Raw genomic sequence first — 14,476 nt, 5'->3', positions numbered from 1 at the left:
GTGGAATAACTGTTTAAGGGGGCATTTGTGCCATAGCATCTCTCTTTAGTTTACCATCCATCTTCTTCCACTTATTTGGATTTGGGTTGTGGGGACATCAGCTTAAGCAAAGAAGCCCATACTTCCCTCTCCGCAGCCACCTCCTCTAGCTCCTCTGGGGAGATTCTAGGGTGTTCCCAAGCCAGAGATCATTAATACGTATGCACAAAATCAATGCTTGTTGAAACTTGATATATGTTTCAGGAGTGGGATTGTCTGACACATCAAGCTGAAGTTCAGAGTTGTCTGTTCTGTTGATTTAAGTGATCTTCACATGTAAGTACTGATCAATACGACATTTAACTTGGGGTTCTAATGCTCACATTGTATTAAACATCATAAGGAAAGGAAAACATTCTCAAAGTATGATGTGTTGCTTTTTGCATTATACACATTACCGCAGCAGCTTCTTCTGAACTATTGCTCTATCATGAAACACAGGACTAATTGTATATTGCAACATTTGGTTAGCTTGTAAATGTGCATAACGATATTATGTAATACATTATATTTGTGTCCACCAACATTGCATAACATTTAGCAGCTACAATAAGTTTTCTGTGAAGCTTTTGTTTTGTGTGGGCATGAAAATTCTGTAAATAAACCTATCATTGCTAACTGAAAGCAACTGACACAGTGCTGCATCTCAGTTTTGTAAAAGATGTTGCTTTGTTTGAGATTTTCACGGGGTTTTTAATGTAAATTCAAATGCAAAACAATATAGAAGTCAGCAGTAGACAAACTAGAATAGATTTAAGATTGATTTGATTTATACGAGTGCTTTCCAAGGCACTCAGTGCTTTACACTGAATTCACAACACTGGAAGAAAGGTGGGTGAGAAGTGTCTTGCCGAAGGACACAATGGCAGAGAATGTGATGGAGTGATATTGACTGGGTTTTTAAAGTAAATTGTTGACTACCAATTTGTACCAGCAGTGTCTCTGATCACCGCCAAGCATTCATACACATTCATACACCGGTGCATGAATATGTTTAAATATATGGTTTACACCACAAACATAAAAAAAAAAAAAAATTAATTTAAAAAAATAGAGGGAAGAAATGTGGAGAGTTGGTGTTTGGTTTCAGGTACTAGTTACAGTGTATAAACTAACACTTTGGGACTTTGCATAATCCAGCCATATGTATGCTTAACCCCCTGTTATTATGCAGAAAATACTGGGATAATCTGAATGAAACACAATGTGAGACGGTAAATGACTTCATCAGGTCTGGAGGTGCAAAGGTATGATGAGAGAAGGATATAATGGTAAGACAAAGGTAAAGTTAAAAAAATGCATTAATAAATGTACTAAAAAAAACCATTGATATGAAGGGAAGTAAAGCTAATATTATATAAAACTAAACTAAGAGGAGGTGTCAGAGAAGGTCTGCAGAGACTGACTGCTTCATCATTTCTACATTCACATCCAGGTGATGGATAACAACAGAAGCACGATAAAACATGTTCTGTAAATATATACAGAATCATATGATGCAGTTGTGATGAATCAATGATCATGATAATCTGCATGAAATTCTGCAAATATGTAAAAAATTAATTTTTTTAAAAAAGCAATTTTTTTTAGGTGAAAACAGCTCAATTCACTGATAAAGAAAGCTTCTGTTATTTTCTAATTCACTAAACCTGCCTTCAATCCTCACGTCTCACAGCTGTCAGATCTAGTCTGTACCTCAGTACAGATGTCTTTGTATTTTACTTGATGACTGCGTACCACAGAACACTGAGGTTTATTATGTTTATTACATGGAGGATTAAACATCTGGCTGTAGATGTAGAAGGGTCTTGTGACTCTGTCATAAATCCCTGAACTACTCCTGTCACACATCTACACCTGCAATTTTCAGGATCATGCAGTGAGTGGGGAAACAGTGTAATGGAAGGGAACCAAGAGTCAGAGGCTGAAACTTCTTTACCTCATTTACACCAAAATTACACTGAGTAATGCCCTTTTAGGAGCCTTGAAGTCATTTTGTTTGGATCCTGTCTCTGCAGATACTAAAGATGGCAGTAAACTGGCCTGGGCTCCTGTCCATAGGAGTGTTTTACATCACTGTACTGGGTACAGGCATTTGGGCGTCTAGGAAAGCCAAACGGGAGGAGAAGAAATGCACTGAGAGTCGCAGTGAAGTTGCAATGGTTGGAGGACGAAACCTGAACATTTTGGTCAGCATCTTTACTATGACAGGTAAAACATCCCCCATCATCCACAAAAAAGTGGTGGAATAAAAACATTACTAGCTAATATGGCTGTGGATTTTTTTTTCTGTGACCATGGTATAAATGTATTTAATATCTCTACAGTATAGTTTTTCTTTTTTCAGCCACTTGGGTTGGAGGGGGCTACATTCTGGGTACTGCTGAAATGGTCTATGACCCTACAAAAGGGCTGGTGTGGGCTGTGGGACCCATTGCCTGTTCCCTAAACCTAATTTTAGGTGAGTGTGTTTGGTGAAATGGATTTAGTGTAGTAGACAATAGGCCCAAAGAGGCCCTCCTGTGTGGAGTTTTCATTTTCTCCCTGTGTTTGCACGGCTTTGCTCTGAGTACTCCAGCTTCCCCCCACCATCAAAAGACATGCACTAATAGCTTAATTGGTCAATCTGAAATGCCCATAGGTGTGAATGTGAGGGTGAATGGTTGCTCACCTCAGCCCTGTGATGAACTGGTGACATGTCCAGGGTGTACACCACTGTTGCTGGGACAGGGACCAGTAACCAGTGACAAGCTCTCTAAAGGATTAAGCGGCTCATCCTAAGCGACTAATGAATGAATAAATTTATCCTATCCATGTCTTTCCAGCACTTGTCCAAAGCCAACCTGGAAAATCTAAATTCACAACAAAACATTCTAAATTTGAATGAATGAACAGCATTTTAATACGGCCAATCAGAATGAAGACATGGAACTACCTATACCATAACTACAAGAAAAGCACTTAAACCTTTAATCAAAATACTGCCATATTTATTGTCTGTAACACTGAAGGCACTCATCAGTGATATAAAAGAAATTGTGAATAGATTTAAGTGTTTCAAAACTTAGATATTTACAATTTAAAAGCGTTTCTGTGATTTCAGGTGGAATGTTCTTCACCATACCGATGCGGTCGAAGAAATATGTCACTCTTATGGATCCTTTTCAAGAGAAATATGGCAACACTGTAGCTGCTGTACTGTTCATTCCTGTTATACTGTCAGATATCTTTTGGACAGCTGGTGTTCTTGCTGCATTGGGTGAGTCATAAATAAAGAGTAAGTTGCTCTCAAAAATGGAAATTTAATTTTGCTAACAGGAAGGGCATTCTTCTTAAAGCAGAACAATGTAACATTTTAGCCTTAATTAAATAGCTTCAGAGTAATTGTGATGGTTAAATGGCTTGTTAGGGGGAGAATGGAAGCCCTCCACCTTCTCACTAGGGTCTCTAGGGCCTAATATGCCACTTGCAACTTCTCTGCCACATCCCGGTGGCCTTGATCTTGTCTCTTGTGAGAAACATCAGTTTACCGCACTACGTCACAAACACCCCCCCAGCCAGGTACAGCTGGCTAGCTATAAACACAAGCCAGATCGCCTTCATTTCACAGGCGTTTACCGTGGCAGAGAAAAGGAAGAGGTGGCCATTGTTAGAGGATGAAAGAATAAGAAAAGAATGAGTGACCAAATCAGGAACAAGGTAACAGTTTGCCTTGGTTTAGCAGAATGGAGAGAGCCGCAGACTTGGCATTGTTGCTGATGCACTTGTAAGTATCACTGAAATAAATTCTCTATAGTCTATGAGTTTCAGTGGATTTGTGCTCTTGATGATGCTACTGGTTTTAACAGTGTTTACTCGTTTATGAACTCATTTTATGAACAATGCCCGGATGCTTGTTGGCTAGCAGAGGTGTTAGCGTACTCACTAGTAATCGCTAGTGTCACATAGGTGTATGTTTGTTTTCTTAACTACATTGCCCTTTTTTCTCCTCAGAAATGCCTTTTTATTACTAGCTACAGAATTTTGTCAGTTGAATCTAGTTTTTGTGATATGTATGTGATTCATTATATGACCCATGTCTAATTTGTTTCATCTGAATAGCAATTGGCATAACAACTAGCCTTGATGTTCAATCTTACCTGGTGTCGTATGATATTTGTCTCCTGTCCAGGTGAAGGTCTAGAATCTATATCAGGGGTCACCAACCCTGGTCCTCGAGAACTACTATCTTGCATGTTTTAGATGTTTCCCTCTTCCAGCACACCTGTTGGTCATTCTCAGACTTCTGCAGAGCTTGAAGATAGGCTTATCATTTGAATCAGGTGTGTTGGAAGAGGGATACATCTAAAACATGCAGGATAGTCGCTGTTGAGGACCAGGGTTAGTGACCCCGATCTAGATGATTGTTGTTGTTATGAAGCACAGGTGTCAAACTCCTGTCCTCGAGGGCCAGTATCCTGCATGTTTTAGGTATTTCCTTCTTCCAAACACACCTGGTTCAATTAATCATCAGCCCATCATCCAGCTCTGCAGAAGACCGATAATGATGTAAAGGCTTCCAGGTGTGATGGAAGAGGAAAATACCTTAAACATGCAGGATACCGGCCCTCTGTTTTAAAGGTTAGCTCTGGGATGACAGTGCACTAATCGCTAATGGGTTGGGACACGGTGAATGATGGGAGCTGCTCGTGCTTGTTAGCCTGTTAGCTCTTAAGCTGTGCAGCTAATGTTAGCAGTGCGGTGCTAGCGGCTGCAGCAGGAGCCTCAGACCACCGGTCCCTGCACCCACAGACAGGTCAGTGTGACCTGTGCGCTTGGATGGAAAGGGGTTCCTGTCCACCCCCCCCCCACCCCCCACCGCAGCTCTGGATCCATGACCTCCTCCGTGAAGTGAAAACAAATGTCCGAAACTTCAGTGTCCAGCTAAAGTTTCCCGGTCCGCTCCAGCAGCGTCTTTGATCACTACATTTGCCTTCTTGTCTCTAGCGTCATTGAAAAGAAGTGCACATGGCTGGGGGGGTTAAGCGTAGGTATTACAACAGTGAATATGTACTTAGAAATTATAGGGGGAACTCCACAGAGGAAAAATGCTACAAAAATAGAGTTCCACTTTAACTCAGCTATCTCCACGTTCCGGTTTTAAAACCCAACCACAGATCTAGTTATGGAAGACTAATTCAAATCTGTGACATGCGGTGAGGTTCATGTCTGGAGAGGCTGATAAATCAGCTCTACAAATATATAACCCATTTGATTGGCAACAGTTAGCAGGTTATGTTTCATATCTCATATCAGCATTATTTACACATACATATGTGATGCTTTTTTCATTTAAGGTAAGAAATTTATTTTCAATCAAATTATGTTGGATATGTAATCTTCCATTTTGGGATTAAGGTGGGGTGAAAAAGAAAAAATAAACAAATTGCTGCACTTGACTTGTTAATTGTAACTATAGAATAACATTGTAGGTCGTGCAGTAGCAAGAATCTGTGTGCTCAGGAGCATCCTCTGCCATGAGGCAGAAGGACTGGCTTTTTTTTATGCGTTTTTATGATTGATTTGCTTGACTGAACAAGTTACACACATGCATTTAAAATATCCAGACTATGGAAAGTCAGGGCATATAATCAGAGTGTTTAAACCATTTTGGTGATGTACATAGATGGCAACACTCTTAATTACATGGGATGCTGGCACAGTTTGAGAGGGATTATGTGATCCACCATGTGTCTGTTTCTTGTTTTGAATGGGAAATGCAGAAATTCCACAATTTTGAACTGAAAATAATTTTTAAAAAATTGTTGGAATCACACAGAAAATACGTTTATAGTACAGATCAGCTGACAAATATCGACATCTATTTTATTTAATCTTTTGGGGGTTTTTCATGATGACTGACTGCATGTCACTGATCAATATGGAAAAACAGCAAACCTCACATCAGAACAGATGAAGCACATCTTTCTGCAATGAAAGGTGTTCTGCATTTGCATTTGATAAACATCTATCATGTTTGTTAGCAGCACCTAGGTCTTTGCACATGGAAAATATACGTAGTAACACTGGTAACTAGGAGTAGAACATTGATCAGGACATTTACTTCAATTCAGTTCATGTCAGTAAACAGGCAGCATGTACTTGTGCAATGACTGACTATGTGCACAGTTTACTGGATCTGATGTGTGGTTTGTTCTTCTGTGTGTGTTCTTCAATTGTCTCATGACAGTTGATCAGAGCATTAGCACTAGCAGCTAATAGTAAAACAGCTAATCACATCAGGATGTAGCTCCGGTGTATTCTGGCACCAACCCTAATAAAGCCAAAGCATTGGTGTCATTCACTATTGTACTGACTCTGAATGTTTTTGGAATCAGGAGGAACAGTGGCTGTGGTCATGGATATCCCCTCCTCAGTGGCTGTGTGCATCTCTGCTGCTGTTGCCATCCTTTACACTGTATTGGGAGGCCTGTATTCTGTGGCCTACACTGATGTGATCCAGCTGATCTTCATGTTTCTTGGATTGGTATGATCATAATATTTTACATCAGTACAAAGTATTTTAAAACAAGTTTTATCTGATTGTAACATGGCTTTCTAGGAAATGGAATTCTTTGGTCTTCATCAGTCCTGTGGTTCATGCAGTATGCAACACATCTAAATAGTTCTTTACAATCTGTTTAGTCCCTGTTAGTGTTATTTGTCCATAGAGCTGAACAGGACAACTACATTTGTAAATCTCTAACCCTTATTTCTTCTTATTTCAGTGGATATGTGTGCCTTTTATTCTGACAAGTCCCTCTGCTGCTAACATCACTGCTGCTGCAGTGAATAAACTGTACCAGGACCCATGGGTTGGAAAATTGGAGTTGGAGGATGCAGCTTACTGGATAGATAACTTGCTGCTGCTGGTAACTGATACCTAATCACTTCTGTACAATTACAGATTGCAAGAAAGCAATTTTACTAATTTTGGTAGTAAATCTCATCAACAATACTATTAAGACGTAACATCCCCTTGAATTAAATGGAGTTAGATGAAACAAAAATGTCAATGTGGTATATAAGACATTGTAGATTCATGCTCAATACATCTTTATTTCTCTTCTAGGGCATTGGAGGGGTTTGCTATCAGGCTTTCTACCAGCGAGTACTGTCTGCAGCCACAGACACCCAGGCTAAGATCACCTGTTACATTGGAGCAGTCTTATGTCCTATCCTTGGCATCCCATCAATCATTATTGGAGCTGTATCTGCATCCACCTGTAATGTTTTAGTTTTTTTCTGACTGTCTTAGCTATTGGTGTTCAACATGTCAAAAAAACACACCCCATGACGCGCAAATACTAAGCAGCTTGGAAAATTAATTACTGACGATAATCAGGACATTTGCTTAGATGCTGCAATGTCTGCTCAAAACCATGCAGTTTCAATAATGGAAACTTGCCATTCAGAAAAACATGCTTGGGGTAATTATATTCAAATCAGTCATACTCTAATCAATCAAATAAAATCCGTAAATTATAATCATATGTAATCCTGCAGTACATGTAAATGTTTTCATTATATCTACTTGATGTATTTTGTTTCAGACTGGAACCAGACCACCTTTGGGTCACCCAGCCCTTATGAACAGGGTAAAGCTGGTATGATCTTGCCAATTGCCCTTCAGCATCTCTGTCCATTCTATGCTTCTCTGATCGGTATGGGAGCACTTGCTGCAGCAGTAATGTCATCAGTTGACTCTGCTCTTCTGTCTGCTGCCTCCCAACTGGCCCGAAATATCTACAAGAATATCATCTGCAGACAGGTAGGTACAGAAGACTCTATGGCTTGATTTAGAAAAAAAAAAAAAAAAAGGGTAAATTTGTACACTTGGTTTTCACAGATCCACATCTGGAACAAAAAACCCATCTGGAATGAAAAAATTAAGATGGAAGTAATAAAAGCAATGAAATGAAACAATACAACATGTAATCAACTAAACATTGCCAAACAAAAACAATGCACCTTTTCCAGCCTCAGTAAGGTAGAGGTACGATGTGATTCAATGCAGGATGAGGTCATACTATTATAATTCAACAACAGAGATAAAACCTCTGTCTTCAAATGAGTCAACAGCAGTGCCTTCATAAAACTGCGTAAAGGATCATTTGTTTTGTGGTACTAAAATGACAAAATACCCCCAGAAAGAAATCATCACATAAAAAATGTATGTGTTTGTAAAATCCTGCCATTTTAAGTCTGTAGTTGCAACTTAGAGGTAGTTGGTCTTTCAAGAAGTACGTTTGGTGACAAAACATTATACCAGAATGAAGCTATTGAATATTTTATAGTATTCTTTTTTATATTTCTGGCTGGACATCAGCACTTCAGGTCAGTCTTGGTTTGTTTTGAAAAAGAGCAGGATGTATCTTAATGTATAAATTAATATGACTGTGAGTCATTGTATTTACATTTTAATGGTGTGTTTTCCAGTTTTCTGCTGTTTTAGAAATTCATAATTTTACTTTTTACATTATTCAGGTCCTGGGCTCATTTTAGTCAAACACTTATAATGAGTCAAGAGTAGGTCGATAAAACTATCTCCTTTTCTTTTAGGCATCAGAGAAGAGTGTCCTTGTGGTGGTTAAAGTATCAGTCCTCCTGTGTGGTGTGATCGGGGCATGTCTAGCTCTGACAACGTCCTCTGTTGCCCTTTTTTGGATCATCAGTTCAGATGTGTTGTACTCAATGATGACTCCTCAGGTGATATGCATCCTCTACTTATCCCAGTGGGTTAACGTCTATGGAGCCTGTTGTGGGTTTGTGTTTTCACTACTACTGAGAGGTTTGGTTGGGGAGCCCATGGTGGGCCTTCCAGATGTGCTGCCTCTGCCATGGGACAGGATCCAGGAGGATGGACACAGATATCGTCTGTTTCCATTCCGCACTGCCATCATGCTCCTCACATTTGTTGTTATTTTACTGGTATCACAAATGTCTATCAGGTTGAAGGGGAAGAAATTACTGACAAATGATGCAGAAATGAATGAAATGCATGACCTGGGACTGAACCAGAAAAATGTGGAAGAAAATGAAGCACTGAATAAAGATGAGGAGCAATTTAATCCTACAATCCCACAGTAAGTAAGATGTATTTGTGTAGAATATGGACATTGTTTTCAACCAGGATGTATGTAGTGAATCCCTCTGTATGGTCTATATTACACTTTTCACATGTTTTTGAAAATGAAGCCAACAAAAGTTACATCATTGTTGACCTGTCAGGTTCCAGATATTTCCAAATGTGAAACACATGTCCACTATAGTGGAAGACAGGAGAGAGTAAAGTAGGATTCTGCTCATGTGTGCAGTAATGTTTTTCAGAATATATCAGTTATTGGCTCAAATAAGTGTTAAAAGTCATCAACACATCTGAATGATCTGTTTTATGCATTTGATAATTTTATTAATAAAACTGACTTAATCATCATTGATCCAGTCTATACTTTATATGTTTGCATGTTTAGGGTCACCCAGCTGTTCCTTTATGCTGTACACTGATGATTACTTTCCTCTTTTGTGCATCTGGGTGTGTCACAGGTGCTGGATTATTGTCTTCTGACAAATATAAAATTCAAATGGCTCATACTGCTTTGTAACGATGATAACTGAATTGCGAATTGTAACATTTTCTCTTTTAATTTTATTGTTAATGAGTTGTTTTTGGGCTTTTCTTGCCTGTCGTATCAACAGTCAGTGGAGATTGAGACAGGAGCTGTGGGGATTAAGTGTATGAAAAGGACATGCAGTATATCCAAACAAAACTGAACCTGGGCCTCAGCAGTAAGACCTGAGCCTATGTGGTCAGAACACTACCAGGTGAACCAGTGGGGAGGAACATTCTGTCGGGTTTCTGTAAATTGGCTTAGAGTCTGGTTTTGACCAACTCTATATATAAAGTGTCATGAGATAACTCTTTTGTTGCGATCTGGCGCTATATAAATAAAATTTGATTGATTGAGTGATTTAATTGGTTTTTCCCTGTAAGTCGCCTTGGAAAAAAGCGTCTGCCAAATGCATAAGCATTAACTCAATTTACTCTGGTGCGCTTTAAATAAATGATATATTTTAAACTGCTGAGGTCAAATTTCACCATTCCTGTGAGGTATCATTAACCTGGCAAGGATTTACCCAAGACATGACCAGTCAAAGTTATTTCACTGCACTCAAAAAAAGTTTGAATCATCTGTATCGTGACTGGCTGAGCTGGTTTTGATGCGGTTATTGCTGTTTAATAAATATATATGATGACAATACACCCATGAGCACATTACATCAGTATTACTACACAATCTACATTGTTTTAAAATCGGTGATAATGCATGATAAATGGGTATAATTGTAAAAACACGTGTAATATTAATGTGACCCAAACTAAAATAAGACAAGATTGGGAATGATATGTTGTCTTTTGGAATTGTGCAAAAAGGACGAGTGATAGGAGTACTACCATATAGTAACACCAGTGTTGGGCAAGCACTGAAAATGAAACACAATGAAATACAAAGTAGTGTGGGTTTGTTGAAGTGCAGTTTCTATGGTGATAATCTGATGAGTACCAAGAAGCTGTCTGGTATCTAAAGTCAAACATGGTGGTAGTAGCATCATTGTTTGGGGCTACATTAGTAATGCTGGTACTGGTGTGATGGTGCTGGAAACAACTCAAGTGTTCAGTGCTGCTTAGGATGAAGATCTCTATTAACAGAAACTACAACCAGGAAACAAACTCAAAAATCTGCAGCAAGGGGCTGGTCTTTAAGCTGGTACAAGGCTGTGGGCAGGCTTTGGCTAGGCAGACTTGGGAGGGGGTTTCAAGGAATCCAGGGAAGAAGAAGAGCACTCACAGGGATCAAAGGATTCCTCCTGGGAGAGGACAGGTAAAGATCTGGCAGCAGGCTGGTGGTGGGAGGCTCATTAATGAGGCGCTACTGGGCAATGGGTTGCAAATGTGAGCTGAGGGAGGGTGAGCAAGCAGCAAAACCTGATGCAGACCCTGACAGCTGGAGAGTTAAAGTTAACTAAATTGGAATTCTCAATTCTGCTGTGTGCTGTAACATTTCAAAGGAGAAGATACTCCTGTTCCTTTGAAAGCTTGGTCAAAGGGCTGTATTTCAGTACAATGTCCCACTGCATTGCTGCAAAAAAAAAAAAAAAAAAACACTGCTTTTCTGTACAAGTGTTGTGGTGTGTTTCCTAATCTGAACCCAATTCAGAACTCATGAGGCCTCCAGAAACACAACACAGAGGAATGTCAGGTGTCCAGCATCAGGCAGCTGAGACAGGTCATCACAAACGAGTGGATGAACATCCCAGCAATGACCTGTGCAGACAATGGTCCTCCACACAATGTTGACTTTGGTGCAGTTTTGTAAACTGTGTGATAAGGATGTACCATGGACTGCATCATGGGGGTTTTTAGCCATTTTTGGGGGTGCTGAAGCACTCTTAAAGTCATTCCCTGCACCCCTAAGATATTTTAAGGTTGCTGAAATTTTCTTTTTTTCTTGTTTATTTTATGTCCATTCTTAACATGCTAGAAAAATGTCAAAACCATATACAGTATGTGGTTGAAACATTATCTTTTAACAACAAAAATACAGCACCCCCCCATCTTGTCTCAAAAATGGTTTGATCCACCCCATCCCTCCCCACTTTCCTGAACTCAGACTCTGAGGCTCCACCTGTATAGAGCAGTGCACAGGCGCTGCCTTCCAGAGTTGGGATGCAGTAGTGGTGTAAGTACCTGGTTTAAACCAGGACATGTGACCAAGGTTATAATAGTTTTGGATTTTTAATTACAGTTTAGTTTGAATTAATTTTTAGAGCAGGTTTGCTAGTTTTTATTAGTTATCATCTTTTTCTTAATGCTTAGTTTTAGTTTAGTTTGAGTATTAGTTTTAGTTATTTCATATATTTTATCTTCCTCACCATCCTATTCAAAGAAATTAGTGAGTAAATTCTCTATAGTAGGTTGGGGAGGGTGCGATCCATACACAACGTCACTTATGTGAAAACAGTGCGAAGATGTGCAAAGCGTGAGAGGAGATGCACAAAGCAGCCAGCAGTAAACCAGATAGAAACATATATAAACCAGCTAACCAGCAGTAAACCGCACAGAAACATATATAAACCATACAGAAACATATATAAACCATTTATAAACATATATAACCCAGTTCATCAGCAGTAAACCACACCTTAGCAGGTATGTCATATCTTAATCATCTCCAGTTCCATTATTAGCCAACTTTGCTTCATTTCAGTTCAGCTAGCTGTAGCCAGTAACATCAAATGTTTTTTTTTTTTTTTTTAACATTCTGACAGGTTCCATATCTCTGTAATTGGATTAGTTGTCATCCTCCTCTTTTCTCCTCTTCTAAACTGTGCAGTTAAGGGCTTGGAAGGCCTTTTCATGGTGATAAACTCTCCAGTCTTTACCTGGATGCTAGTTCAGCACTGACGCGATCATTTAGCTCTGCTCTGTCTCTGTCACTCAGGTACACATGGTGTGCAAAAAAAAAAAAAAACTGACCCCACGCATCACTAAAGTAAACCCCAGACAGGACTGTGCTGCTGTGTCCCAGCCTTAGTCTGTATGTTCCAGGCAGAGTGGGGACCAGAAGACGACTGGAAACCACCAGTGACCAGATATGACAGACTGTGAAGTGTCGTATGGTGCTGCAGCTAAAACTGCTGGAGCCAAATAAATCAATTTGATATCAATCCGACATTGACAAAGACGAAAATGAAGGGAATTTTATCCATAATTTTTAAACGTTTTAGTTAGTTTTGTAAGCTGACAATACAGTTTCAGTTATTTATCGTTTTTTTCTTTTAATTAGAGTTTTTATTTATTTTAGTTAACGAAAATGTTTTTACAATTTTAGTTTTCATCATTTTGTTCATTTTCGTTAACGATAATGACCTTGCATGTGACGCATTTCTTTACTTCCACCACTTAATACCAACACATTATTATCATCACCAGTCCCAATTTGTGCTGCACTGAAATGTAGATCACTGTTTATGCTGTTAGGTAGGAGTTAGCTTTTTCCAGCTAGGAAACGTTCCATGTGGTTCAGTCAACATCTGTCCTCTGTTTGAACTGGACGGAGAGAAGCTGCTGTTGTGTCTGTGCATCATGCATTAAATAAAAATTTTATATATCTATTTATTTTTTTTGTAATTTTTTGTCTGTAATTTGGCACCCCCTCCAGCCAATGGCACCCTAGGCAGCTGCCTGTGTCACCTGTACCCCGAGCTAGGCTGGACTCTATCATTAGGGTCATTTTCACAGGCTTTGAGCAAAATATTGGTGACAGTTATTCTTGTTAAGTTCCATTTCTCTCACCCATTCTTCCGCTCTATCACGTCTCCACTGTCAAGCAGGAGTGAAGCTGGACAGGAAGTTGAGACTCCAGTGTACCACTATGGGAACCTCTGGTGTAATGTAATAAGGGTGTTTCATATCTATTAGGATTTGTGGTCCCTATAAGCATTGTAAACACTTAACTGTATTTAGAATCCTTTTTATTTGTTCCATACAGGTGAGCACACTGCATATAAACTTATTGGTTGATTATTTTTGAATGTTTTATGTGGTTTACCTGTGTGTTTTATCTTTTGTAAATTCTGCTGAAAAAAGTTTTTTATAACTGTAAGCGTGAATCACTAAACTCAAACTAAACTATACTCACACAACAAGTACAACTTGACAAGTGAGATGTCATACAGGCTTTGATTTACAGACCTCTATAACAGCTTTGCATATCTGGCACATCAAGCTGACTAGTACTACATCTGTCTTGAGTGTACAATGCTTACATTATATTAAACATCACACAGAGGGGAAATCATTGTCATAGAAAGATATTTTGCTTTTTGCACTATATACAGTATTACAAAGAAGCTGCTTCTTCTGAAGTATTGCTCAAACATGAAACACATATGCACAGGAGTCTGTATATTTGTGGCATTTGGTTATCTCATAAATGTTCTTTAAGATATTGCACACTGGTTTATATTTGTGTGCCCACATTCCATTTAACATCCAAAATAGGCAAGGCAAGTTTTTGTATAGATTTGTATAGCACATTTCATGACAGGAAAATTCAAAGTGCTTTACATAAAACATAAAAGCATCACTGGAGAGGAATAAAAATACATTTAAGATGAGAGAAAGTTAAAATATAAAAACACTGAAATTAAAATAGACAATAAAATCTTCAGCAATAAAATGTGATTTTAAAGTTAATTTAAAAGACATTATTTAAGAGTTTAAGGGAAAGCTGCAGTAAACAATAATGTTTTCAGGCCTGATTTAAAAGAGCTAACAGTCTGAGCAGACCTCAGGTATTCAGGAAGTTTGTTCCACAGGTGAGGAGCAAAAGAA

The 14,476-nt window shown here is 38.9% G+C and overlaps 1 protein-coding gene across 1 annotated transcript; it reads left to right on the top strand.

Moving 5' to 3' along the window:
• Nucleotides 1–9,342, top strand: LOC115429755 (high affinity choline transporter 1-like). Its single transcript, XM_030149459.1, has 9 exons — nt 1–315; nt 2,058–2,250; nt 2,387–2,500; nt 3,143–3,298; nt 6,417–6,565; nt 6,807–6,950; nt 7,151–7,304; nt 7,632–7,849; nt 8,641–9,342. The coding sequence occupies exons 2-9, from the start codon at nt 2,067–2,069 to the stop codon at nt 9,166–9,168; spliced, it is 1,647 nt and encodes a 548-aa protein (XP_030005319.1). The 5' UTR covers nt 1–315; nt 2,058–2,066; the 3' UTR covers nt 9,169–9,342.
• Nucleotides 9,343–14,476: the final 5,134 nt, after the last annotated feature.

This window comes from Sphaeramia orbicularis, chromosome 12 (assembly GCF_902148855.1).
Source record: "Sphaeramia orbicularis chromosome 12, fSphaOr1.1, whole genome shotgun sequence".
NCBI lineage: Eukaryota > Metazoa > Chordata > Actinopteri > Kurtiformes > Apogonidae > Sphaeramia > Sphaeramia orbicularis.
The sequence above is the reverse complement of the archived record's forward strand: the minus strand, read 5'-3'. Positions and strand labels throughout refer to the sequence as shown.

Coding starts and splice junctions, on each gene's coding strand:
- LOC115429755 (XM_030149459.1), top strand. CDS start 2,067: ATGGCAGTAAACTGGCCTGGGCTCCTGTCCATAGGAGTGTTTTACATC. Junction 2,501..3,142: donor TTCCCTAAACCTAATTTTAG/GTGAGTGTGTTT, acceptor CTGTGATTTCAG/GTGGAATGTTCTTCACCATA. Junction 3,299..6,416: donor TGGTGTTCTTGCTGCATTGG/GTGAGTCATAAA, acceptor TTTTGGAATCAG/GAGGAACAGTGGCTGTGGTC.